Genomic DNA, 26,568 nt, shown 5'->3' with positions numbered 1-26,568 from the left:
CTCCTCCATCATCTCCTCCATCATCTCCTCCATCATCTCCTCTATCATCTCCTCCATCATCTCCTTCTCCTTCTCCTCCATCATCTCCTCCTCCTCCATCTTCTCCGCCATCTTCTCCGCCATCTTCTCCTCCATCATCTCCTCCATCATCTCCTTCTCCTTCTCCTCCTCCTCCATCTTCTCTTCCATCATCTCCTCCATCATCTCCTCCATCATCTCCTCCATCATCTCCTTCTCCTTCTCCTCCATCATCTCCTCCTCCTCCATCTTCTCCGCCATCTTCTCCTCCATCATCTCCTCCATCATCTCCTCCATCATCTCCTTCTCCTTCTCCTCCTCCTCCATCATCTCCTCCTCCTCCTTCTCCTCCATCATCTCCTTCCCCTCCTCCTCCTCCTGCATCATCTCCTTCTCCTTCTCTTCCTCCTCCTGAACATCCCCTCAATTCACATGTTCCCCTTTTAACCCCCACCCCACCCCCTTTGCTCCACCAAATCTGTGCATAGTGAATCAAGCAGAAAGAACAAGCCCTCACAGGTCCTGAGGGCCCTTCGAGGGCCAATTCCTTCCCAGCGCCTCCGCCTTCTGCAGCGAGGTCACATTCCCAGCGCAGTGAACGCAGCACAGTCCCTTCACGTGGCCCTGGTTAAACCTGCGGGGGTCGCAGGAATGTTGCGGCTGCGCTCTGCCACAGACAGAAGGGGCTCCTGCACAGCTCTCCTCCAAGGAGCACGGAGGCTGGTAAACACAATAGCAGCTTCTGGGGAAATAGACTAAGCAGGCCAGATTTGTCTAGAAGAGCCGGACGCTATATTTGAAAAAGCAGTTTATAGGAATAGCGTCCTCGTAAAGACGTCCGCTTAGGCAACCGATGTCACAGGCCGCTTTGTACGAGTGACTCAGCATCAAGAGGCAAACTTCAGCGACGGAAACTGTTTCTCGTGCCCACGGCCTTCGGAGACGCATCCACCCAGCCGGGTGCTTGATCCAAACAACTGCCGTTGCATCTCTTCCAGGTGGACAAAGAGCGGAAGCAGGTGACGGTTGAAGCGGGGATCCTGCTCTCGGACCTGAACGCGCAGCTGAGCAGCCACGGCCTGGCGCTTCCCATGTGCGTCTGAGGGCCTGTGCCAAGATGGAGTTGCTACCGGCATCGGCCTCTTGGCTTGGCCACATGTGCGGGGGGACAGCGGCTCCGAATGGAGGAGTGGTCATGCCCCCTCTGTTTGAATGGGGCTGGGGCGGGGGGTGTCCCTTGCGGAAGCCTCCTCTCTCAGTTGAAACGGGCTAACCCCTCCTTGACATGTATGGCTTGGCCCTGAGGTACAAGGCAAAATAAGCTTCCTTGCGAGCAAGCGCGTACGAAGGGCCCTGCTGGATCATATCAGGGGTCCATCCAGGCCAGCCTTCAGTTCCTGAAGGGGCCAACCCAATGAGAAGCCCCCAAGAAGGGCTGGGGTGCTGCATCCCCCATGCCCCCTCCCTCTGATGCTGGAGGTGGCATGTCTCCATGAGGACTAGTAGCCTTGGATGGCCTTCCCCTCCATGAATTTGTCCAGTCCCGTTGAAGCTGTCCAAGAGCTGTCCAGATGATGAATGCCTGACATCCTTCCTTTCTATCTCCCACCGACCGGCTTTGGGGATGATCCCTTTGGAGGCAAATGGCCGTGCTGGATCAGACCTGAGGCCCACCGAGTGCAACGCACCACCTGCAGAGCAGGATGAGCTTTCAGGGGACACTCCCACCCGTGTGCCCCAGGAGCTGCTGGGCTTTGGCGTCCTGCTGCTGATAGGGGAGGTGCCCAGCAGTGAGCCATCAGGGCTGGTCGCCACTGGTAGCCGCTGCTCTACGAATTTGTCCAGAACCCTTTCAAAGCTGCCCAAATTGGTGGCCCTGATGACCTCTTGCGCGAGTGGATTCCTTCACTCACTCTGCACAGTGCAAGAAGCCCTTCCTTTAATCTGCCCGGGATCCCCACCGATCGGCAGGGATCCCCCATCAGGTGCACACACAAAGGGACAGAACGGAGAAGCTCTCCCTGTCCGCCCTCGCCCAGCAGCCACCCTCCCGGGCAGCCTGGGGGCATCTCGCCTTCCTTGCCACTGTTCCAGGCGGGACAATCCCGCCATCGTGACCCTCCTCACAGGAAGAGGCTCCACCCCTTGGATCGTTGCTCCTGCCCCACCGGCAGCTCGAGGTCCTGCTTGTGCTCATCGCCACCCGCTTGGCCCATCCTGGAACTGTTGGGGACTGTTTGCGTTGCGTTGCAGTGGGGAGCAAGACCGAATCCCCTCTGAACCGACCGGAGAGTCTCCCCCAGGCAGAATCCTTCATCTGAATGCAAGCTCAGGTTGCGTTTTGGTCCCTCTGGGCTGATCCAGGCATCCTTGCCCCCCCCCCCCAAGCTCTTTTCCAACTGATTTGGGATGGATGGGATTGGGGGGACCCCCCCCCCATATTTTACAGGATCTGAGGATTATGCTGGGCAGGGCGAACCTGCTAATTTTGCATGCATGGGGATGCTTTTGTCCCAGAAATTGATAAATGCATGCGAAGTCTGGAAGAATCCGGGAGCTTTATTATCAGCCATGTGAATTGTCCTCCAGAGCACTGTCTTTCCTTTTTAAAATTAGTTCATTAATGCCTCTTTAGAAGAACACACAGAGAGAATCTAAAAGGATTACACATTGAAAAACTGAACTGGCAATAAAATAACCAAGATAAATACAGATTTTCTCTGCATGCATTGCTTTGGCACCGATTTCTCCATTGCAACATTATAAACAAAATAATGTGACAAAACTACAGAAGGCTTTAATTCCTTATAGTAACACAAACCATAACTTGAGACATACATCAACCTCAGATTTATTATTCCGGAAACTAATAAAAACTGACCATTTTGCTTGCATACTGATTCTGATAGATTTGATTTCCATGGGCCTGAACACTGCATGTGAGTCCGTGTACCCAAACATTATTGAACTGGCTTGAATGAACTTTTCTCCACCATTTTTGTCCAATAATTCTGAAGACATTCAGAATTGTCTCGACATCTGCTATATCAAAGCCTCCTTCCAAATAATAGCTGAATGGCACTTTTGGAATATTAGAGCTTGCTGTCCGTCCCATCCGAGGTTCCTTCTTGTTGTGGTACTCGTTCCCTTTGACTTGACGTGCTGTGACACGTGCTTGGCTTTCATTTTGGCAGATTCAGGACCCGGAGCAGGTGGCGACGAATCGCCTTTTGTTCCAAATGTCACATTCATTAATTTCGGTGCCTCGGCAGCTCCCTTTGGGAATGACGGTGGCTGCTGCTCTGCATCCGTGTGCCTCATTCCCCGTCTCTTTTGGGTCCAGTCTAGGAGCTGTTTCGGATGTGTCAGCGGCCGGGGTCATCGGCACAGGGACCCACAACACGGGGATCAAGCACGGCATAATGGCTACACAGGTAGGACTGCCACGGGCCGCCTTCCCACGGCAGGGCTTGTCCTTCACTCCCCGAGGCTGCGGTGGGCATTGTGGGACGGGAAGGGAGCACTTCGAAGCTACACCAGGCCGCCACCCCCACCCCCGATGCCCTGCCTTCACCGGGCACGCCTTGGCGTGCTGGTGGTGCGTTGGACCAGTGGCATTCGCACACCTGGACGTGGCGCTTTGGCTCTCCAGAATGGCAGCAGAGCCGGCCGGAACCAAAGTTTTGCTCCCTGGTCATGAAAGGGCTGCTTCCCAAATGGCACCCGCGGCCCAGTGGCCAGGCACAAATTCACAGATGTCCCCTTGGCCACCTCACACAAGGGCACTTCAGAGATCCAGCCCCGTGGGTGAATCATGGAGCTTGTATCGGCCGTGTTCTCCCTCCGGAAGCCCCTTCCGCAAAGCTGATGGGTTTCCGCTGCCTTTGCCATTTCCAGTCCAAGCCGCTGCGATATACTTCATGTTGCAACGAGGGGCAATACGCGGGTGCCGAGAAAATCCGTTTCAAAGGCCCCAGCCTGGCTACTGTGAGAGAGAAGGGCAAACGGCGAGAATCTAGCAGACGGGGGGGGGGGGGGGGGATTGGGCCGCCATGATTCACCCAATTTGCATGCATTTGCATGCCCAAACACGAGCAGATTGGCCCCAAAGGCACAGGTCCTCCCATCCTGCTGATCTGCACACTTTACTGTACATTTCTGTTCAGTGCGTTTCCTCTTCTGTGGCTACATTTGTGCAAAATGGTGTGAAGTGAAATACTCTTTCTGCAAGCCCCGCAGGCTCTGTGCAATCTGGGAACGCCGGTCTGCTGCGGCGTCCGTGGGGCAGCCTCCCAGAAATCCTGACCCATCTGAGTGTGGTGCGAATTTCTTTGACATCCCTAATTGTGAGGATGTCGGCTCAGCCCAGAGGGAGAAGGGATGTACCAGAGGGTGGCAGATGCCGGGAGAAAAAGTGTCAGTGCCGCAGCGTCCCTGTGACCCCCGGCTGCCCCACACCCCAAGTAAAACTCGCTCAGCCCCACAGAGATCTGGGCCAAGTGCCGGAAGCCAGGGTAGTCGCATGCAGTTTGAGGCAGGAATTTCACACCGTCCTTCACACACTTCGCTATCCCAGAGCCAGCATTTTGTGATAGTGCTTTTTGCCGAGGCAGCCAAACAAGTTTGTCATATAAACCGATGTGTCTTTATCTTTTTTAAAAAATGGGGCGAGTCCGATAAGATCAGTGAAGTGGCAAGAGAACAATAAGTCGAGCAGATGGTAATTTGACAGGGATGGGATCATTAGAAGCCTTTCCTAGATTTAAGGTGCCTGGAAAATGCATTCAAGGTATTTTCTAATCATTTTTTCTTGCTCCAAGTATTCATGGAGGACATTTGCTCACATATGCAAAGAGAACTGCCATATTTCACGGGCGCTGGGCAGATCCCCCTAGAAATCAAGGAATGGGAGCGGGAAAGGTGGAAAGCGAGTGTGGGCGCGAGGGAGGGCATCTCGGGGTAAGTTCACCAAGCGCCAGCGTGCCAGAGAGAAAGCTGCAGTGGGCTCATTTGGCCCTCCCCGTATGGGTCGATTCCCACTCACTTTTCCACCAAGAAGCAGCTGCCCTCGAGAATCCAGGCGTGCCCCACTTGCGGGGGGGGGGGGCTGAGCTCAGCCTGCAGGGCTCCCTCTGGGCTCAGGTTTTGGTCTTGGGGCCTTACTGCCCCTTTCTGGACTGGCGCGTTTAGGAGAAGTGTGGAGCAGGAAGCGAGCCAAGCCTTCACAGCCAGGGCTGGCCCAAGACACCCGCTGCCTGAGACAGGGGCAAAGCAGCTGGGGGGCCACTTGAAGCACTGGGCAGCGCGAGGGGGGCAGAGGCAGACCCCTCTTTTGCAAGGCCTTCAGGCTTCTGGGCATGTCACATGCTCTCCATCATGCAGGGGGTGCGATGGAGGTGGGGCTGGCACCCCACTGATGCAGGGCCCTGGCAAGTCCATTTTTTGCTGGCGTCCTCCAGAGCAGGTGCTGGGTGCTGAAAAGATTCAGGACTCGGGCTCACAGGACCAAAGAAAGGAGGAAGGTAGAACAGGAAGGAGCCCCTTGGCTTCCTTGGAAGAGGAGAAGAGGTGGGGTGTCGGGACTTTGGAGGGCCACGCACCTCTCCTGCCTCCCAAAGTCAGGGAGCTGTTTTGAGCTATTACCAGGTGCCTGTGCCTGCTTTGGGCTTCAGCTCCCATCAGCCCCAGCCAGGATGGCCAGCATTCAGATCTGAGGGGCCCGGGTTAGTGAAACGCCTTCCAGCAGCAGGGGCTTCGGGAGCCTGCAAGGTGAATGCACCCTGTCCTGATGAAACTGGACCCGCGGGCATCGGGCGCGTTCGCGTCCCAGCGCAGGGCCAAAGGCGCCCCGGAGGCAGGCCGGAAATGCTGGCGCGTCCCAGGGCCGGGGTCCCCCTGGCACGAGGGGCTTGGAAGCGGGGATCGGGGCTGCCCTGCTCAGGTGGGGCGCAGTGGTCTCCTGCCAGCCCCTCGCCCCCCCCATTTGACGGGGTCGTTCCCATCCTCTCAAGGCCGCTGGCAAAGCGAATCGCCCTTCCCACCGCGGGGGTGGCGCAAATGGATTGTCTGAACGGCCTTCCGGCAACGGAGCACGGTGCAAACCCGTGAATGACGAGCAGCCACGGGGCCCGCGGGAAAGCAGGGGCACACGGCCCGGGGCGGCGGGGCTGGGGGCGAATAAAGGGGGCGGGGGGCGAGGGGCGCGGTGTGCCCCTTGCGGGAAGCTCCAGGGAAATTGCTTTGCGTGGCCGGTGTCCCTGCAAGGGGGGGGGGGCGGCCTTGATCCAAGGAGGTTGACGCTCTTTCAGGCTGGGGGGTCTCCGTGCCATTTGGCGGCAGCCCCCCTCGGGGGCTCCCTTGGGGTCTCCCACGAGATGGGGGGGCCGAAGGGGCCGACCTGTCCGCCTCTCCTAGCCCCACTCGCCCTGCCTTAGGAGAGGCAATTCGACCTTCCGGTGCGGAAAAAGCGCACGCAACCCGGAAGGCGCCAGGCCCCCGTGGTCGGAGGGAAGGGTGTGTTTGAGGAGCCGGATTTAAGAGCAAAACAGCCCCCCCCCCCGCCCCGTTATCCCATTGTGCGTTGTGCTGATCTTGGAAGCCACCTTGTAAGGAAGGCCAGTTTACATTAATTAAAACTTGTGACAGCAGGGTGCCTTTTCACTCTGCACTGTACGAAGGGGTCCTTTCTTTGATCTGCCCTGAATCTCCCCCACCCCGCACCCCCAGTCAGCTTCAGGGGATGTGACCCCTTTGGGTTTGGCTATTATGAGCAGGGGGGGACCGTCTCTCCCGACTCACTTTCCCCACTCGTGGCCTCATTCTGTGGGCCTCCCCAGTCCCTGCTGCTTGCCTTTCTTCAGTGCTAAAGAATCCCAGAGGCTGCAGCTCCTCCCCGTGGGGGGCTGCTCCCCCGGCCCCCTTGCTCTGCAGTGCCTTTTAGCCACTGCGCACCGCACTGAACGAGGCCACACCTTTTGCGACTGAGACTTCTGCATCGCCTCTTTTCCATGCAGCCCCTCCAGGAACACCCACAAGTGCTGCAGGTTGGTAATGTGAATTGCCCTGGACCGAGGTGCAAGAGTTTGGTGGTGGGGGGAGCAGTTGCCCATAATTGTGCGTACAAATAAACAATTGGCAAGCTTGTGAGCGATGCAGAGCTCTGCGCCGAGTGAGCGGACATGTGTGGCAGTGACAGTGGCTACACCTGGAGAGGACAGACGGCTCAGCTGCAAACGTTGCGGAGCGATGGGAAGGCTCTTTCAATTACCTTCTGTGTGATTTCCCTGGAGCTTGTTGTCTCTTCCGAAAATTACCTATCCAGAGGGAAGGGCCAGCAGCTGCCATGCCTGGTTCGAGGTCTCCAAGCTCTTGTCCCCCGCCTTCTCTTCCCCTTTGGGGAAAACAGAACCCACCACTAGCATCACCCTCGTTAAGGGGGAACGCAGCCAAATCTGCGCCGTGGGTCCACATTGAGCTGGCGTACAAACAGGCCATCAGGACACCAGAAAGTAATTTCCGTCCAGGCGGGCAGGTGAGGGTGCGAGTAAAGCAGACGTGGAGCTGGAGAAGGTTTGCTTGGCAGCCTGGTCCGGGTAGGGAGTCTGGCCCGGCCTCAGCTCTCTGCTGGCATCTGCCGGGGAAGATCTTGAGAGCTGGCATCCCAGAGGAGCCAGGCGGGGCTGAGCAGAGCTGTGACTTCAGGCCCTGGAGAAGCCCCTCCTGGGGCAGGCTAGGCCCCAGGATGCCGCCAGTGGGGCAGGGGAAGCCCCGAGGGTCTCTCCGGGCAGTCCCCGGACACTCCATAGTTCCCAGGCTGGCTCCCGTGGGTTCCCACTTCGAAGGAAACCTGCAGCCACGCCTGGTCGGGCACCCAGCTCCACCATCCAGGCGCATGGCTTTGCAGGCCGTCGGTCTCTTTGTCGCAGCGCTTTGGCCTCGGAAAAAGACGGAAGACGCAGGGGTGGGGACACCCGCGTGGGGCGAGCACCCTTGTTGGGAAGCAGCTGTGCTCCTGGGAGGAACCAGGTTTTGACTTAAAATTTTGATGCAAAAGAACCATTTTTTAAAAGCCATCAAGTTACCAGTTTGGAGTATGGTCATCCTGCCAAGGAGTCACTGGTTTTGATTTATTTCTTATTTTATCTATTTCCAAGAGTTATATCCTGCTCCCTATTTCAGTGCAGAGATACTGGAGTGGTGAACAGTAAAAGATAAAACTAGTGAACGTACAGAGCAGTACGTTGAAAACCAGATCGATAAAACCAGCGCTAGAGCAAGAAAACGTCCTGAAATAAAAATGGCTTCAGGAGGTGCAGAAAACCAGGTGATGCTGGCACGCACCTGACTTCCAGGGGCAGGGGGTTCCCCAGAAAGGGGGCTAGTCCACCGGGGCCTCTTGTTTGGGAGGGTGGGTTTGGGAGGGGCCGGTGGGCCAGCAGGTCCAACCCCCTGCTTAGCGTCGGTCTCCAGGCCAAACCATCCATCTCAGGTGGCTGTCCAGTTGCGGCTGGAAGGCCCCCAGGTGGGAGGTAAGTTTAGCAGGGCTTTCTAGACTAGTACCAAAACCTTACACCTTAATTTTGGCCGGGTAGAAATTTCACACAAACTTTGGTCTGGGGGACAATTCACATCGCACAACTTCATGGCGCACGAATGTTCCCGCAAGGGCTGCATAGGAAACGAGGGAGGCGGAAGATGGCAGGATTGGTGGACGGTATGGAAAGCCAGCTCCGTGGCCCTGGTTTAGATGGAGGAGGCCGACATAGGGTTCGCGGGGCACCTGCACCCCTGGCCTTTCTTGCAGCCCAGTTTGCTGCTCGGATTTGGTGGTGCAGCGGGGGAAAATAGCCTCCTCTGAAGAGAAAAGGACACGGGTGAGGCTCCGTTCACGGGAGGAGCCCGGGATGGACACACCAGTGCGCAACGCATTCCGTGCTGAACGCAACGCAGAGCTCGGGTGGTGCGTGCCACGGGTTGTCTGCAGCACCACCTGAAGCAGACCCCGTCTTTCTCCAACCTTCCCCTGGCAGGTGGTGGCCTTGACCCTGCTGACCGCTTCGGGGGAAATCCTGGAATGCTCCAAAACGGTGAATCCGGACCTGCACCAGGCCGCCTGCGTCCACCTGGGCTGCCTGGGCATCGTGCTCACCGTCACTTTCCAGTGCGTGCCGCAGTTCTGCCTGCAGGAGACCACCTTCCCATCCACGCTGCATGAGGTGAGGGCAAACCGTGAGCGCCTTTTCGAGAGACCCGGGTGTCCCTCCGCCTTGCAAAAATGCAGCCTTTACAGGACGGCTCTTGGCAAGGACGGAGGCCTCGACGCCCGTTCAGCCAGCGTGCCCTGCCATTAGTTAATTAATCGTCTTCCCTCCTGTGCTCAGTTTTGATGCATTTCATTTTCTAGGAAATACGTGAAGCTCTGGACTTGAGTGGGGAGGCGAAGTGAGTTGCAGGGAGGCTTTGGAGGTGGATTTTTCCATGCAGCCTTGGCTGTGCTTCAGAGTTTGCAATGATGGCTTTGCAGGGGGGGCGTGTGCGCCGGAGGGGCGAGTTGCAGGTGGACATGGCTGTGGGGCAACAGGTTGGGGGCGGCTGGAAGAGAGACTCAGAGCGCCTGTTGAGACGGCAAAAGATCCCGACTCCCAGCATTCCCCGGGCAGCCCAGGAACTCTGGGGCTTTTCTCCTAAGCATGCCTTGGGTTGGACTCTCGGGTGCCAACCAGCACAGAGCTCCTAGCCCTGCTGATCCAAAGGTATTGCGAAACTATTCCCCATTTCCTTCTTCAGGGCTTTCTCCCTGTGCATGAAATTTGAAAAACGGAAGCACCGTGGCTTTCAAGTGGACAGTGGCACGGTGTGAAATTCCCACCCCGTGAAAGGCCATGGCCGAGCAGGGCAGTTTCAAGATAAAGGCCTTGTCCAGAAGCCCCCTAGCTGGGTAGCGGGGAGACAGGGGTGATTCATCTCAGCTGAAGCGGGCACGGCGTTTTGGAAAAGAAGGGAAAGAAAGCCTCTTTACGTGCGTGCGTTCTTTCAGAGGCAGCGCTAAAACTGCCCGCTTTCATTGGCTCCTGATGTGGGCAGTCTTTGGTGGGGTTGGAGGGGGTCTGTGGGTGAATGAAGCCGCCTGGGGGTGCTGCGGCCCCGGACTCGTGGGGCTGCAGGACTGGCCCCTGGTTGTGTCAAGGGGACCCCCTCGGAAGGCCCTCTTTCCTCTGAGTGCAGCCACAATCCTCATGGCGCCTGGGGCTGAGGGGTGATGCGTCTCCCGAGGAACATTTTATCGCTCCCTGGGATCGACGTGCCAAGAATTTTGGGGTGGCCTGGTCTGAACAAGCTGGCAGTCTGGGGAGCCCTGGGCACTCCTCTGCCTGAGCATGCCCAGACTCGCACCCCGAGACCCACTAGCTTTTCAAGACCCGCTTCTCGCCGAGATGGAACTGGTTTGGTCGGTGTGAATCCACGCAGCTGCCGGCCACGGGGGACTCCTTGGGGAGCGGGGCTCGCCCCCTCAGGGCCTGCCCTTCCGGTCTCTCGCCCAGGAGGCCAGCAGGGCCGCAAGCGTGGAGTGGCTGCCAGCCCCGGCCAGCTGAGAGCCGGCCCAGGGAGCGTCGGCGTGGGCAGGTGCTGGAAAGCAGGGAAGGGCCTGCTGATGCCGGGAACGGGCGGGGGGCCTTCTGTATGCGCGGCCGCTGTCGTGCCTCGCGCGGGGGGCTCCGTGTGCTCAGCCCCAGCCAAAGGGCACGGCACACGACCGCACCGCAGGGGTGGGCTGCCTTGGCCCTCCGTTCCCGCCTGGGGCACAGACTAGTGCAGAGGGGGCAACCAGCCTCTGGGAGGGAGCCGGCAGCCCAGGGCCGGTGGGACGCGACGGGAGCAAGGCAGACTTTGGGCTCGGTGGCATCCACCCATGTCAGGCATGATGTGGCGCCAGAAAAGTATGGCCCAAGCACCTCAACCCAGAGCAGCCTTCCCCAGCCGGGGGCCATCTTGCTGTCCGTCGGGGCAGGGGGAGGTATGATCTGTGGGTCACACCCCCCCCGCCCCTGTCCTGTGCCATGACCTGTCTGTGGGGCAGCAGTGGCGAGACAGGAGCACCTCTGTTAAAGAGCAAAGGCGGCAGCTGGCAACTGCAGCGCTTGATGCTCGCTTGCGGCTCCGGCCGGCGATGGGCAGCCGGTGGGAGCCCGTCCTGCTGCCAAACCCACGCCCAAGCCCGGTCGCCCACCGCTGGCTGCATTTAAGCGCTGCTTGGAGGGGAGCAGGGGCCATACCCCCCTCCCCGTCCACACACACACTTTTAATGCGCTCCTGTGTGGAGTCATTCGACCAGCGCTTTGCTGAGCGTAGCTTTTGCGGTCCCAGAACCACCCCCGCCTGGCAGGGCCGAAAGCGTGTGTGATCGCCCCAGCGAGGCCACGGCCGCCAGCCGGGGGTGGGGCTGTGACACCCAGACCCACACCTGCTGAGGCGGGTCCCGCTGCACCCCCTGACTTATCTGAAGCCTCTTGCACCGAATGCAGCGGAACTTCCCCCTGAGTAGACTTATCGAGGATTGCAGGGTCTGTCCCGCCTCTGCTGAGTTTTGCCCTAGTTCAGAAAATGCTGATGTTTTCTGCGAATCTCCTTTCATATCTGCAGACACAAATCAAATGCTAGTCTTGCCGGGAAATCAATAGGCGTTCGGGCTGCTTTGGGCAGCTATTTTAAAAGAAAAAACGTGACCTTCATAATATTTCTCCTCTTATCAATATACAAATGTAAGCATTCCACCAGCCTTTTGCAATCTTCAAAATTCACCTTCATCCCAAACGCGGGATATATTTAGCACCCTTGATCTTCGGCGCCTTCGCTCTTGAGATGCGGCCTATCAAGAAATCCAGCAAATTAATTAATGTGATTGCCTAATTACAGCATTACCCCAGCCCTTTTTATTTTGGTCTTTGCATATCCGCACAGAGGCCTGCTAGAAACTAGCAGTAACTTCACATCTCGCTCGGAGGGTGTCGAAGCATGTGGTGCGTGTCCATTTTAGCTCCTTATATATATTTGCTTATATATACATGGCTTAAGCGACACCATCAAACAAGAGTATTTGAGTACGTGTGGCGTACAGAGCAGGTTAGGAGTGTGACAGCTCTCCCGCCCAAATTCCCCCGCCTCCGTTGCCCACGGCCACCCAGCCCGGGACCCCCAAGGTGGCACGCAGGCATCCGGAGGGGTAGCCACGGGTGGCCTCTACGGATGTGCCCAGGCCCTATTTCAAGACGCCCATTTCGGCACCTCCAGAGCCACATGCCGCAGCTGAACTCCCTGCTGTGCAACGACAGGTTCCTTTTAGCGGCTCTGGATTCCCCACCGAGCTTCCCTGGCGTGGCTCCGCTGGGCTCAGGTGTTCCCGGAGAGGGAGAGGTTCTCTCCGTGCCGCACCTGATTCTGCACGCCCCTGCTTTCTCGAAGAAGCTCAGGGTGATAGCCATGGGTCACCCCCCCAAGTTTCGTCTTCACCGTTACCCAGTGGGATAGATGAGACTGAGAGGCAGCGACCGGCCCGAATTTACCCCCCTGGTTCCGTGAGTAGGTGGGGGTCTGAGCCCGGGTGTTCTTGGTCCCGGTTCCACGGTCTGACCCGGACCCGGCTGGCCTGTCATTGTCCAGATGACAGAACTTCGGTTCACATCATCCCGTCCTGGCGATGGATAATGGGAGGTGTGATCCGACGCATCTGGGGGGCGTCAGGTTGGGGAGGCGCTGCTCAGCGTCACGTCCCGTGTTCTGCGCCGGGGAGGCAGACTTCCGGCTCCTCTGGCCCTGCCGCCCAGCCCTTCCAGGGTGCTTTGCGTGGGGCAGCGTGAGGCAGAGGCCGCAGGCACCAGCCTCGGGGCACGGGCCTTTCCCCCTTTGCTGAAGGGCAGAGCTGTGCTTGCCGCACAGCCCAAAGGGGGGCTTCCTGGACTGACCTGCTCCCTCAGGTGTGCAGGAGGCCAGGAGCTGAGGTGAGGCTCACCTGCCGGCCCCGTCAGCTCCTGCATGCGGACAGGCCAGGAGCTGAGGTGCGCCTTGTCCTTTGCCTCGGGCAGTAAAATGCCCTTTGGGGGGCTGCTGCCCTGGCCCCCCTGGCTTCCAGAGAGGCCGGATGGTCGCAGGCGCGCTGTTCCTCCGACAGGCTCCCAGGGCAGCGTGGCGGGGGAGCCCCACTCCTCCCCGAGGGACTTGTGCTGCGTTGTCTCTCCCTGGGGTGCCGCTTGGCTTTTGGAAACCTGATCTTTGGAGACAGGCCGGAGCCCAGAATAGATCCTGGGTTATGCTTCTTCTGTCAGTGGCCTGGCAAAGCGCTGCCGGCAGCCGAGGTGGCCCGTTCCTCTGGGGAGACCGCCCTGTCGCTCGCGGCAGGAGAGCCGGTGCAGTTCCCAAACGCTGACCGGAGGCCGAGCCAAGTCGCCAGAGGCCGGCTGGCCTTGCGCACTGAGGCTGAAGCTGCTGCGCTGCGCACAGAGCCTCCGTGGCCAGATCAAAGCCCAGCCGGGGGGTATCCCCTCTGGGGAGCCCGTGACCCTCTGGGCGTGCTGGGGCAAGCAGGGGCGTGGAGCCGGAGGCTGGGTTCACGCTCTTTGCATCCTTCAGAGCGCTTGAGGGCTGGTTTCGGCTGCCTCGCAGCGGCACTTCGGAGCGGGAGGGAAGGTGCCGGACATGCAACGCCTGCGTGGGCCCCATCCCTTCTTGCTCCACCACAACGCCCTCGGGAGCCCTCCTCCGAAGTCTCTCTCATGCTGTGGAAAGGCAGCCAGTGCAGGCCTCCCCACGGAAGGGGGTCCAGGTGGGGCCCCCCAGCTTCGTGGCTGGAGCAATTTTCCAGCCTTGCAGCGAGGAATCTAAGCACCTGCTCACCGCCAGCTGCCGCCCAGTGGCCAAAGGCTGGTGCTGCCAGTCCCTGGGACATGCTGCCTCTCTTGGCTCGCAGGCCTGAGTTCTCTGCCTCCGCTGGCCCTGTCACTTCAAAAATGCCCTTCCTCGGCTCTCCCAGCTCTCGTTACACCATTTTCTACCAGCTAAGAAACAGCTTTTTCAATAGAAGCTGTTCCCCCCAAGGTCCTTCCGTCATCTCCTCTGCTGCAGCTGAAGGGGCTGAGTTCGGAGGAAGGGGGCTTGCCCCCTTTTCCCTGTCCCTGTTTCTCCTTTGGCACGAAAGCATTATGGGTCTCGTTACCCCGATTTTGCACGCGGGCTCAGCACTGGAATGCACGTGAAGATGCTCCGTTCCTGCCCTCCACCGGCTCTTGCCTCTTCGCCGCCTTCCCTGGACCCCCGTTGTCCAAAGTCTTTCCCCTCGTCTTCCTTCGCTCTGTCCAATTTGTGCTGTCAGCTTTTCCCTTCCCATTGCCTCAAGCACTTCACAAAGAGGGTAATGACAAAGATTTCTGGAAAGCCCTCATTTAATTGCATCTTTCCATTGATACTGACTCTCTGCTTCCAGTGATGTGGAATTTATAAAGAACAATCTATACAATGAGCCAGCCGCAGAAATGGAAGAGGTTTTAAAGGATTAAAAAAGAATCCATTTGGATTATTAAAACAATGACATCCTGTTTGAGTTGGAGGAGAATCCAAGCCTGCGTTTTGCCTGGGGAAGGGGGAGACGAAAGCCAGCGGGCCCAGCGCGTGGAAACCCTGCTACTTGTCTTCCCAGGTCGGAAACAGTTAGCGCTCCGTTCCCCTCATAAGTGTGTGTGCAGGAAGAGAAGAAGATACGCCGCTCCTCATCTGCCTGTCGCTTTTCTGCCTGGGTTTGAAATGCCCCCCTGTCCCGAGGATGCCTCTTCTCCAGCGCGCTGCACACAGCAACCCAGCTCTCCAGCCCTGGGTGCAGAGCAAATGCTTTTCGGTCCGGCGTGGCTGTTCATGCAGTGCCAGCCGGGAGGCCCAGTGGGAAGCCACGAGCCGGGCAGAGGCCAGCAGCCCACCACCGCCTGCCATGTTCCCCACCAGGCCCACTGCCTCTGAGCCGAGCACAAACCCGTCATGGGCAGCTGCCCTGGACAGGCTCCACCTCGGTGGGCTCGCCCGGCCCCTTTCAAAACCATCTGGCAGCGGCCCTTGCAGGAGCGAGCCCAACAGCCCGTCTACGCGCTGCCTTGCCCCCTCCTGGATCTCCTCACAGGCCGCTTCAGGGCCGTGACCTCGGTGGACTTGAGAGAGGGCGAAAAATGTCCCTGCTTCCTCCATGCCTGGGATAACGTCGGGCCCCTGGATCGTCCTCGCTTACTCACTCTTCTTCCTAAGCCAAACGACCCCAGATCGCGCGACAGATCCCTGCAGGGGGTTGCTCCAGCCCCTTCGTCACTATAATGCCCATAGTGCAGTGGCACCGAAGATTCATATAAGGGCGGGGGGGGGGGGATTAACCTTGCCAGCCAGATTTTCTGTGCCCTCCCTAATTACGTCTGGCCTGGAGTTGGCCTTCTCCACAGCAGCTGCGCCCTGGACCAGCATGTTCACTGAGCTCTTCACCAGAACCCCAAGATCCCTTTCCTGCTCGTTCTTGGCCAGCTCCGGCCCCATCAGCTTAGACTTGAACTTGGGGTCTTTTGCCCCAGCATCCCTGACTCTGCGCTTGCTTATACCCGACTGCAGCTGCCACTGGGATGCCCAGGCCCCCAGCCTGGACGGCCCCCTTGGAGCGCCTCGCAATCCCCCTTGGTTTTAATTATCTTTAAAAGTTTTCTGTCATCAGCAGACTTGGCCACTTCACTCTTAAATGCATCTACTGTTTAAGTGGCAGACGCTCTGGACTGGCTTGCAATCATAAAACCCCCAAACAGTCACAGAGGGTGGCCAGGATATGAAATGCAGCAAGAAAAAGGCCACAACAGCCAAACTTGAAAGGACCGCAGGTTCCGAAGAGCCAGCCTGACAATCCGAGCGGGAAGGTAGATAAAATGCTTGCTGGATGCCACCTTAACCTGTCGTGCAGGTGTGCGGTGGGCCGCCCTGGGAAGATCCTGGCAGCCCCCTTTGCGCCTTCGTGGGAAGGGGCTCCCAGAGAAAAGCCCCCAACGTGCCCTCAGATGCTGCACACGGTGTGAGTTGCACACACAGTTGAGAGCCAGTGTGACGGTTGGGCTCCTGGTCTGGCCTACCTCGCGGGGTTGTTGTTGCAAGCATGAGATTGAGAGGAGAATTGTGTCAGCCGCCTCAAGTTCCCTGAAAAGAAACAAGGCGGGATACAAATAAATACAGCATCTGAAGGGCCATTGGAGGACGCCTGTCGCCATTTTGTTCTGGAGACGATCCATTGGGAAGATCCATTCCTTTCGCCCCGGTGCCACAGCGCTGATGCAAACGCTCTGCCCCGGAGTGGCTCTAAGCCGCTCGAGGGTGCTTCGAATCACGAAATTGGTGAAGGGGCGAAGGGTGAGAGGCGCACCACCCTCCACGAGCCCCGTCTGGCCGCCGACATGGCCTTCCACTCCGTCACATGCCTTGCGGCCTTGGAGGCGTCCCTGCTGGAGAGCTGCTGCAGAGCTGCCATCCGTCCAGCTGTCCAACCTTTCTGTCTTCTGCCTCTCACTAAGCAAAATCTGACCTCAAGTCAGGGCAGGTCTAGGTTTGAGCCCCGTGGGAACACCCCCCACCCCTTCCGGATCAGTCCGGGACGGTGCCTCCGGCCCTGCACTCTGTTTCCATCGTCAGGGGGATACCGAGAGAGGACCCGGCCTCGCAGAGGGCCCAGCCACCACGGGGCCACCCGGGCCATGGCCTCTGGGCGCGCTGCTCCTGTCGCCACCCCCGCCTCCCTGCTCACCTGCCTCTCCCCACGGAGAGGGCCATGGAGGGCTCGTGGCCAGGGGCCCTCGACCCCACACCGGCCCCAGGGGCCAACCCGATGAGTCGGGGGCCCACAACCAGCAGTTCTCCTGGTGGGCCTCATCAGAGGCGGACCACCTCAAACACGGCAGGCGGCCGGTGGGCACCGGGATCAGGAGTCTGCGGGAACCTCCGTCTCCAGGAATGGATCCGCCTCACCAGGCTATACGCAAGCAGGAGTCCTCAGGCTGCAGGGGTGACTTCCCTCCACTGCGCATGAATCACCGTCACAGAGCTTCTGGCCGGCCCCAGCAGGCTTCCCTTGGCCCAGGTAAGCAAGGAGGGAAGGGCTCCTTCCACTCACCCTCTCCTAAGACGGCGGGATCCCCCTGCTCCTTTGGCCCAAGAGCCCCTGCCTTGCAGGAACGCACCAAGGCGCGTGACGGAGGAAGGGGCTCTGGCGGCTCTGCATTCCACCAAGCCACCCCCGAGACCAGCCTTCCCGGTATTCCGCCCGGCAGCGGGAATGTCTCTGGATTCAAGAGACGTTCGATGGCGGCAAAAGTCCCGCATCTCGCAGCCTCAGCCAAATCGCCACTTAATTAGTGTGCCCTCAGCCTGGATGACTCCGTCAGCTTCCTGCGTTGGACCCAAGGACGGCGCGGAAGCCAGGGCGATCCTGTGACTCACCCAGCCCAGCTCCGGCGCGAGCTGCCAGGAAGGCAGGCAGAGCGTTGGCACCGCCATCCCTCTCTGAGTCACGGCTTTCGGCTTTCGTTTTCACCTTCAGCCGGGAGCATCTGCAGGACAAATGGAAGCAATCAGGCACCTCTCTTTGCCAGCAACATCCGGCCTCTCCCTGTCCCCCGGCTCAGGGACATCCCTGACTCCAGCCTCGTTCTTCAAGCTCCTGATGTTTGTGATGCCAGACCCCACATGCCAGTGCAGGCCAGGGTCAGGGGAGCGCGAGAGGCAGGCCCCTTCTGGCCGCTGAGACCGTCTGGGTGGTGCTGGAGGCGGCGAGGGGAGCCCAGGGCGGCAGGAGCGGATCCGGTGCAGCCCAGCGCTCTGGTTGGAAGGACGTGACGCAACGGACTGGAGTCGGCATCATGGGCCTAGGGAAACCTCTCTTGCGTCTCTCTGGCGCCAAGCTTGGAGCTGGTTCTGGGGCGGAACGACCCTGCTTCCCAGCGAGTCAGAGCTGAAGGCTGGCCAAGGTTGTGGAGCCGCTGCGCTCAAGGCCAGGTGGGCCGGGGCGGGCCCCGGCCAAGAGCCTGTGCCCCGCTGGGGGCCCACGGCAAGGTCTCCCTGGGCTGCTGCCCCCTGCCTTCGCAAGGCCACTGCGTGGCAGGGTGGGGGGAGTCGGGCCGGGCGCCGTGGCTGCCCTGTGTGCTGACTCTCTGCTGTCCGTGATGAGAAGGGAGCGGCAGCCACCGGGGACGACGTGTGTCAAAAGGTGGGCACGAAGGGCGGGGGCCACGGGTGGGGTCCTTCCAAAGCCCCTCCAAGGCCTGAAGCTGGTCCTGGCCTCAGGCTTCAGAGGGCCTTGGGAGAGACCGCATGCGCGGGTGGCCACCAAGAAGGGCCCCACCAGGCCAAGCCCACCCTTCTCTCCCCCTCTTGCTCCACGATGCGATGCGTGCTCAGCAGGCAGGAAAAGACCGCCTCGGACATTCTCAGGTGAGCCGCTGCCCTGGGCCCACAGTGGCTGAGAGCTCACCAATGCCTGGGTGGGCAGCCCTGGCTCCCTGCATCAAATGCCCCCTGGGAATTCCCACCGCCAGTTTGCCTTGCCTTGAGTTGTGTGGGGCAAACATTTGAGAGCAGAGATAAGCAGTCTTAGCTCTGGTTCTGAGCAGCTGCTCTGTCTGAGCTGTACCTCCAATCTGGACACATAGAAACACAGAAACAGAGCTAGTCAGAAGGGTCCTCCCGGGCCATCTAGTCTGACCCCCGGCACCAGCCGGCTCCGCTCATGACATGCCCACCATGTGCATGTCCAGCCTGTCCTTGAACACCCTCCCCGATGGGGCCTCAACCACCTCCCGTGGAAGCCCATTCCACACCCTTGGGGTCCTAACTGTCAGAAAGTGCTTCCTGGCATCCAAATGGAACCTTGGCTCCCTAAGCTTTGTTCCGTTGGAGCGCATTCTGCATATAAAGCAAAAAAGTGGAAAAATATAAAACATCATCCGCATGAAGAAAACAAGGATGTCAAGCAGAAGGGCTACAGGTGGATCCTTTCCCTCCCATGCCCGCTTTCCCACAAGCCGGAATCTTCGGGTCCTCTTTGTTCCCGCATTCTTGAGTTGGAGGAACCTTGCCCTGCAGTCGGAGTGGATACCCGTCTGCGCAGATATTCATCGCGTTGCCACGTGAGAAGGACCGTGCCGGTCTTCCCGCTATGTTAGACCACAACCCACATCAACCCCAGCCAGCCTGGCCTTGTGGTCCGACATATCTAGAGCGCACCAGGTTGGGGAAACCAGGCGAGGTGTGGCGAGAGCACTTGCCCTGTCGGCAGGGGAGGGTGGGAGTCGTAGTCTGAAGCATCGGGAGAGTGCTGAGTTGGGGGAGACTGGGCTAGGCTGTCCCTCTGCACTCCCTCAGGCGCTTGTGTGCGGCGGCAGGGCCAAATGGTTGCGCAAGGCTTCCTTTGGTAGGGAGCTCTGGCCAGAGCATCCTGGGGCCCAGCCGGGCAGATCTCTTTGTCTCGGCACCGGGAGATCCACCGCCCTGAAACCACAGCTGTCGGATTGTGGCCGCACAGCCCCGTCTCCCATGGAGGCATCGGGGTCGAGTGGCTGACCACGTCATGCCCCGGTGGTGTCTTCTGCGCCCACTCAGGTCAGAAAACAAGCCACGGGGAGCCCCATCTCATCGGGGAGAACAGGTCCCGGGAACAGCTCAAAAGTGACTGATGTTGAAGCTCCCGACAGGCAGGTATGAGGTGCGAGTCAAGTTCCTTTGAAAATGAAGATGTTTCATAAGCGGCGAGCCTGCAGTGGGTTTCCGAGCACGCAATTCCTGCCCATGTGGAGGCCGTACAAAGAGAGGTGGCGTCTATTTCTTAACTTCCCATTAATTCTGCGTGTCGGAGGCTGCTGCCCCATCTCCTGCCTTCATGTCGGCGAGCCCAGTCAGGCGGAAGGGAACATGCGAGCAAGCAGAGCCTTGCAGTATTCATGCGGAGCGTCCTCGGCTGCGGGGGGGGGGGGGGGGGGGGGGAGTGGATGCCGCGCGGGGCTTCAGTCTTTCCTTTGGCCGTGATTCATGGCTAGGCAAGGCTGGCCTGGGAGGTGAGCAAGATCACATTTAGCCGCAAGGACTGGGTCTCTTTCAGCAAAAGCCCTTCCTGCTGGCCAGAAGTATTTCTGCACCTGTGTAAGACCCATTATCCTTCCAGGCAGCTCTCTCATCCCGTGGTTCTTTTGGCTGGCAGGAAATCTTAGTAGCAAGACCAAGGCCAAAAGGAAGCAGGTCCTTGGGCAGCTGCAAGCGGGTCCTGCAGCCTGGGCCCTTCGCCTGTGGGGACGGCACGGCTGGGTTCAGACGGCATGGCATGCCATGGTGATGCTTTACTGACGCTGGTCTGTCTTGTTGTCTGAACCCAGTGGCAAGCGTGGTCTTTAGAAACCATGATAAGAAACAACAGTTTCTTCCATGGTTTTTCATGTTGCCTGAACCCAGAATCGTGACTTCTGGGGTCATAGAATCATAGACTAGTAGCGTTGGAAGGGGCCAGAGGGCCATCATGGGGTCCAGACCCCTGCCCAGTGCAGGATCCCAGCTTCTCCACCTCTCTTGGACAGCTGTCCAGTTGCACCTGGAAAGCCGCGAGGGTGGGGGAGCTCACTGCCTCCCCAGGTCATGGCTGCTCTAACAATCAAGGAGGTTTCCTGATGCCCAGCTAGAATCTGACTTCCTGTCACTGGAGCCCATTTTTCCGAGTCCTGCACTCTGGGAGGATCGCGAAGAGATCCTGGCCTTCCTCTTTGTGACAGCCTTTCAAGTGCTTGCAGCTCTCCCTTAGTCTTCTCTTCTCTGGGCCAAACATCCATGGTAAGCAACTACTACCATGGGGTCCTCTGGAAAGAGTGGCAATTGCAGAGCCAGTCTAACCATCCAGCCTCTATGGTGGACCAGTGAAGAAGAAGCAGGCAACATAGGCAGGGAGTGATGCACCTTGGGATTGAATTCCAGGCACAGTGGCTGATGGGATACATGCCAACAGTGGGAGGACTGAATGGGGAGGATGGAAACCATGATAACATAGGATCAAGTAAATCCCATGAATGATGGCAACTGTGCAGGGTTGCTTGCTCGGTTGTGTGAATGCAGCCTAAGAGCCAACCTCTGGAACCAAGGACCTAGGGAGATGGAGGGCTCTCCTACCCTGGAGGCATTCAAGAGGCAGTGGCACAGCCATCTGTCAGGGATGCTTGAACCCGAAGCCCTGCAGTGAGCAGGGGGTGGACCCGATGGCCTCAGAGGCCCCTTCCAACTCGGCTCTTCTGGGATTCCACGAGCCCCGGACCACTTCAGCTGCGCAGTCCCCCTCCGCTCGGCGGGCCTTTCCAGACCATCCACCCGTCCCTGTCCCAGCCTGCCTTCCATTTCACAGGTCAGGAAGGATCAAAAACCCACAGAGCTCATTAGGAAATAAGCAACGTACCAGAAGTGAGGCAGACGGGGCAGGAGGGTATATTTAATTCTAATCATCTGTCGCTCGTTGGCAGCCAACATCCCTTGTTCTAATCGTCCTTTGTGACACAGAGAATCAATATTGATTTTTGTCTCTCTTTTCTCTTTCTCTTTACACTCCTTTAAATCTCAAAGTGACCTGTCTTCCTCTCTTCTTTCTCCTGGAAGTAAGAAACAATTCCGTGTCCAAAGCATCCGTTTTGCTGCTGGCTCATTAATCCCTAGTTTTGGCCTCCTCCCCAAAGTAGTTTTTCAGGGCTTCATCTGGTGTAAGGATGCCCTTTTCCTTTCAGACCACTGCTCTGTTCAGCAACTGGGAAGTCAAATTGACTCATGCCCAGGAACCAGGGGCTGGTCCGCACACTCAGTCGTGCAAACGGGTGTGCACCTGTTCAGTGTGCAGGCAGTTGAGTCCTGGACCCCAGAGGAGCCCTCCTGTCCCGGCCAAGCATCCCTCGGGCCCAGCATCTGGTTCCCCCGTGGCCAGCCAGCTGCCACGGGAAACCCGGAGGTGTCAGGGACCACCGTTTCCAGAGAAGCTTGAATGCCAGCACCCTCTGTCAGGGAGCACCCACGCTGGAACCAGGTTTCTGGCAGAACCCTGCATGTGGAAATGAACTCTTCAACTTGCACCCATCAGCGTTCCCTTCAGGACTAGAAGCTTGAGCAGTATCATTCCCCGCATTTACACATGAGCCCAGTCACTCTCAGGTTTTGCCTCTTCCAGGTGCTGGACAACTTAGAGAGCCACCTGAAGAAGTCGGAGTATTTCCGTTTCCTCTGGTTTCCTCACAGTGAAAATGTGAGCGTCATCTACCAGAACCACACCAACAAGGTAAATCCCTCAAACTGCACGAGGAGCCTAGAAATGGGTGGGAACAAATGGCCAAGGAGGGACGGGCAAGAGGCCCGAGAGCTTGCGCAAGCCCCACTCATTTCAGTGGGGCTTCCCCTAGAGCATACCTTTGCTCTTCTCCCAACAGCCCTGCTAGGTAGGACTTAAATGCAGTTAATTTACAGGTGAAGAACTATTCTGCAGCTTTTCAGCCTGAGAAAACAGCTGCAGCACAACCTTTAACTCTTCCACAGTGGGTTTCAGAATATAGAAACACAGAAACAGCGCGAGTCAGAAGGGGTCTCCCGGGTCATCTAGTCTGACCCCCGGCTCCAGCCGGCTCCGCTCATGACATGCCTACCATGTACATGTCCAGCCTAGCACCCCCCCTTTACAAATCTGGCCACTTGGCCCCCCAGTGCTGCTCTGAATGTGCTCTGGCCCCCACTTTGGGGAGACAGCAGGAGTTGCTTACACAGGGGCTATGAGCCAGGAAGTCTTTGGCTGAACGTGGGAAGACTCCCTAGGTAAGTTCACACAGCACCACCTAAAGCCATAAAATGTAGTTACACAGTAAAGCATCACATACAAACCTTGCATTCAGAACAGAATAAAATAAAAGCAGTTATAAGCCGGTAAATCCTATCAAAGCTTCACCAAAACGGAAGAGGAACACCTGCGTATTTGCGTATGGTGGGCATGTCGTGAGCGGAGCCGGCTGGTGCCGGGGTCAGACTAGATGGCCTGGGAGACCCCTTCTGTCTCGCTCTGTTTCTATGTATGTATTTGGAAAGGCAGCAGGATGTTAAAACCTGTTCAAAGGTGCAACTCAGTGCAAACTTAGACGGGAAAAGGGCCCGGAGTCCCAGTGTGCCGCAGCAGGCAAGCCCCCCCTGTGGAGGGCATTCTGGAGATGGGCTGCCACCCTGAGAAGACCCTTTCCTGGCCCCCACTCCTGAGGCATGAGAAGGACCTCTGGAGATACCTTGTCTCGGTGGCCAGGTCCGCAGGAGAGCAGGAAGCCCCCAAGATTACCGGATCCCCTGCGATACAAGGCAACGTTCCGCAGCGTGGTGTCCTCCCGGTACCCTGGATTACAACTCCCATCCTCCCTAGCCAGCACAGCCAGCAGTGGCTCAGTGTGATGCCAGCTGTAGGTCCACGTATCTGACAGGCACCAGAGAGTCGAAGGCTGATATGGGGCTTGGCCATCCCCTTGTGAGCCTTACAGGGGCACAGGGGCCCCGATCCTACCCCTTTCTTGTCGCGTGTGTCCCATGCAGGCTCCCTCCTCCTCCGCCAGCTGGCTTTGGGACTATGCCGTTGGGTACTACCTGCTCGAGTTCCTTCTTTGGATCAGGTAGGTTTCGGTGTGGGTTTGCAGCATAGCTCAGCAGGCCCATCTCCGGTTCCAAAAGAGCCGCTTTAACGGTGGGGAGAAGAAAAGCAAAGCGGGCGAACCCCAAACCCACCATTTGGCAATCCTTTTATGATGACCAGCCAAAATCCCACAAAACTGTGCAAGCTTTTGAGTTCTCCAGGACTCCTCATCAAGCAAAAAGTCAGGAGAGAGGGGAAGACAAAGTCCAAAAAATGGCCTCGGAGATTTACAGTTTAGATTAAATCCAGGCTCAAGGCAATCCTCCTAATCAGCACCAGTTTATTGCATGTTACTTTTTCTTAGTGAAACCAGGCTCGGAGCGGCTCACAACAATATCAGAGCAATTTACAATATAACGTGCACGGCTAATTACACATCATAACACGGTTTGAATAACCTACACATAAAAACATCACACACACCTAAATATACAGGAGGTTCAAACCATTCTATAATAGCTATCCTAACGCCAAGGCAGGGGGAAACACACAGATGCAAACTGCAAAAGCAGCTGGGGCCACAGACCCTGTGGCTGCGGCTGCCAGGCCAGGTGGGATGAGCCAGAGAAGCAGAGAAGGAAGCGCGTTGCGCAGCTGGGCTTGCCGCTGGGGCGCTGGGCCTCTCTGAATCGGCCGGTGCCGGTGCGGTGGACGTCAGCTCAGCTCATACCCAGCAATGTCTCTCGGGAAGAATTCCTGTCCTAGGTGGTCTCCCGTCCAGGGCAACTCCAGCTGAACTTTATCACCTGCTTCCAAACCCTCCTCGGAGCCCTGAGAATCAAAGCAGGGAGAACCTCAACCCACAGACTTGGTATTGGGAAGATGTATTTTTTACTTGTGAAGAGAGAGGTTTCCACCCGCTCTGCGAATCTGCCAGGCTTATGCACACAAACATGTGCAGAATCTCATCTGGTCGCATTCCTAGCGGTGTGAGGACTGGGGTTGCACTGCCACCTTGTGGGCTGAGGCCGAAAGAAGGCCGGTGGGATTGTGTGGCCTTTTAGCCCTCACGGAGGGGAAAAAGCACGCTGCACAAATCCGCAGGCTATCAAAGTCCGAAGCCCACAGATGGCTACTTCTGCTTGCCCGGTTGCTCCAGCAATGCTCCATGGTGATGCTGACCATGTGTGGTCAAACGCTGGATTTTGATGGTGGTGCAGTGGGCCGGGCTGTTGAGTGGAAGGTCGGCGGTTCAAATCCGCGTTACGGGGTGAGCACCCGCTGCTCCGTCCCAGCTCTTGCCGGCCTAGCAATTGAAAGCATGCAAATGCGAGCAGATAAATAGGTACCACTTTGGTGGGAAAGGTAATGGCATTCTGGGCACCTTGGTGTTCAGTCACGCTGGCCTCACGACCACGGAAGCATCTTCGGACAAAGCCGGCTCTTCGGCCTACGAACGGAGATGAGCAGCGGCCCCAGAGTCAGGCACAACTCGCACGTGCGTGCAGGGACCTTTACCTTCCCGTTATCCCTTCCTGACCGCTGGAAAAGCCCTTCTCTCGCCACGCTCTTCCTGGGAGGAGAGGGTGCAGGGGCCTGGCTCGTCTCCCCAAGCAGCACGTTCCGGAGCTGAGAGCTGCGCAGCAGGAAGCCTCCCAGGTGCCGGCCGAGCAGGCCTCTGCCAGGGAAGGCGCCTTCAGTGGCCTCGGTTCTCGCTTCGCCTTCCTCCACCGGCCTTTTCCTCTGCTCGCTTCTCAGCACGTTCCTGCCCTTCCTGGTCCCCTGGATCAACCGTTTCTTCTTCTGGCTCCTCTTCACTGGCAAGACCGAAAATGTCAACTTGAGCTACAAGATCTTCAATTACGAGTGTCGCTTCAAGCAGCATGTGCAGGATTGGGCCATCCCCATGTAAGCGGAAACAGCAGCACCCCTTCCGGGCAGGATGTGGCCCTTCAGGACCTGGGAGAGCTGCTAGGCCGGAGGTTCCCCCCCAGTGGACAAAGGCCAGCTGAGCCCCAGAATCGCCTGCCTCCTCCAAAATTGAGCTCTTCAGATGTTGCATGACAACCTTCATTGACCCCAACCATATTGGGCCATGCTGGCTGGGGATGCTGGGGCTTCAAGCTCAACAGATCTGAAGAGAGCCAGTTTGGAGAAGGCAGTGCTGACTAGGGGAGAGGAGCTGCTGAAGGTTCAAACCCGTCCTTCTGCTGAGGACCAGCAGGAATGTTCTGGCTTCCGAGCATGGCCTCCTCGTCTTCCCAGCTGGAGCCCGTGGCGAGGGTCGGAGGGGGCTTGGGCGGCTGGTGAGGCTGGTGATGAAGCTGAGCCTCCGTCACTAGGATGGGTGCCTTGCCATCTTCCCCAGCACCACTTCCTTCCACAACTAGCTCCCTTCCAAGTCAAGGAGCGTGGTTTGAAGGCACCCAGGGTGTCCGCCTTGTTGAAGCTAAGCAGGTCTGGGGCTGGCCTGAGCTTGGAGGGGAGACCACCTGGATGCCACACGTGGCCACCTTGAGTTCCACAGTGGCAGGGAGGTGGGATGTGACTAAACCCGACCGGCCAGTGTGGGTTCCTAACGAACAAAGCTGCCCCATTCTAACGGGCCCTCGTGTCTTGGCCGTGTGTCTTGCACCGACCTCTGGCAGTGAGAAGACGAAGGAGGCGCTGCTGCAGCTCAAGGAGATCCTGCAGAGCAGCCCCAAAGTGGTCGCCCACTTCCCCGTGGAAGTGCGCTTCGCCCGGGGGGACGACATCCTGCTGAGCCCCTGCTTCCAGAGGGACAGCTGCTACATCAACATCATCATGTACAGGTACGGAGGGCGCTGCCCAGTGGCCTGGTGGACACGGGTTGTCCCACACCCACCAGCAGCAGCAGGAGAGGCCGT

General features: G+C 58.1%; 1 protein-coding gene across 1 annotated transcript in view; it reads left to right on the top strand.

The window, feature by feature from the left end:
* The window catches only part of LOC123033611 (L-gulonolactone oxidase-like), a 36,575-nt gene that overhangs the window by 6,388 nt on the left and 3,619 nt on the right, over positions 1-26,568 (top strand). Inside the window, exons 4-10 of the mRNA XM_044450302.1 lie at positions 1,017-1,111; positions 3,362-3,452; positions 9,048-9,233; positions 22,253-22,360; positions 23,644-23,720; positions 25,439-25,588; positions 26,329-26,493. Of these exons, the coding sequence (XP_044306237.1) occupies positions 1,017-1,111; positions 3,362-3,452; positions 9,048-9,233; positions 22,253-22,360; positions 23,644-23,720; positions 25,439-25,588; positions 26,329-26,493 (872 nt within the window). The remainder of the gene's footprint in view (positions 1-1,016; positions 1,112-3,361; positions 3,453-9,047; positions 9,234-22,252; positions 22,361-23,643; positions 23,721-25,438; positions 25,589-26,328; positions 26,494-26,568) is intronic.

The sequence above is a fragment of the Varanus komodoensis genome, unplaced genomic scaffold (genome assembly GCF_004798865.1).
Source record: "Varanus komodoensis strain SLA01 unplaced genomic scaffold, ASM479886v1 scaffold64, whole genome shotgun sequence".
Lineage (NCBI taxonomy): Eukaryota > Metazoa > Chordata > Lepidosauria > Squamata > Varanidae > Varanus > Varanus komodoensis.
The sequence above is the reverse complement of the archived record's forward strand: the minus strand, read 5'-3'. Positions and strand labels throughout refer to the sequence as shown.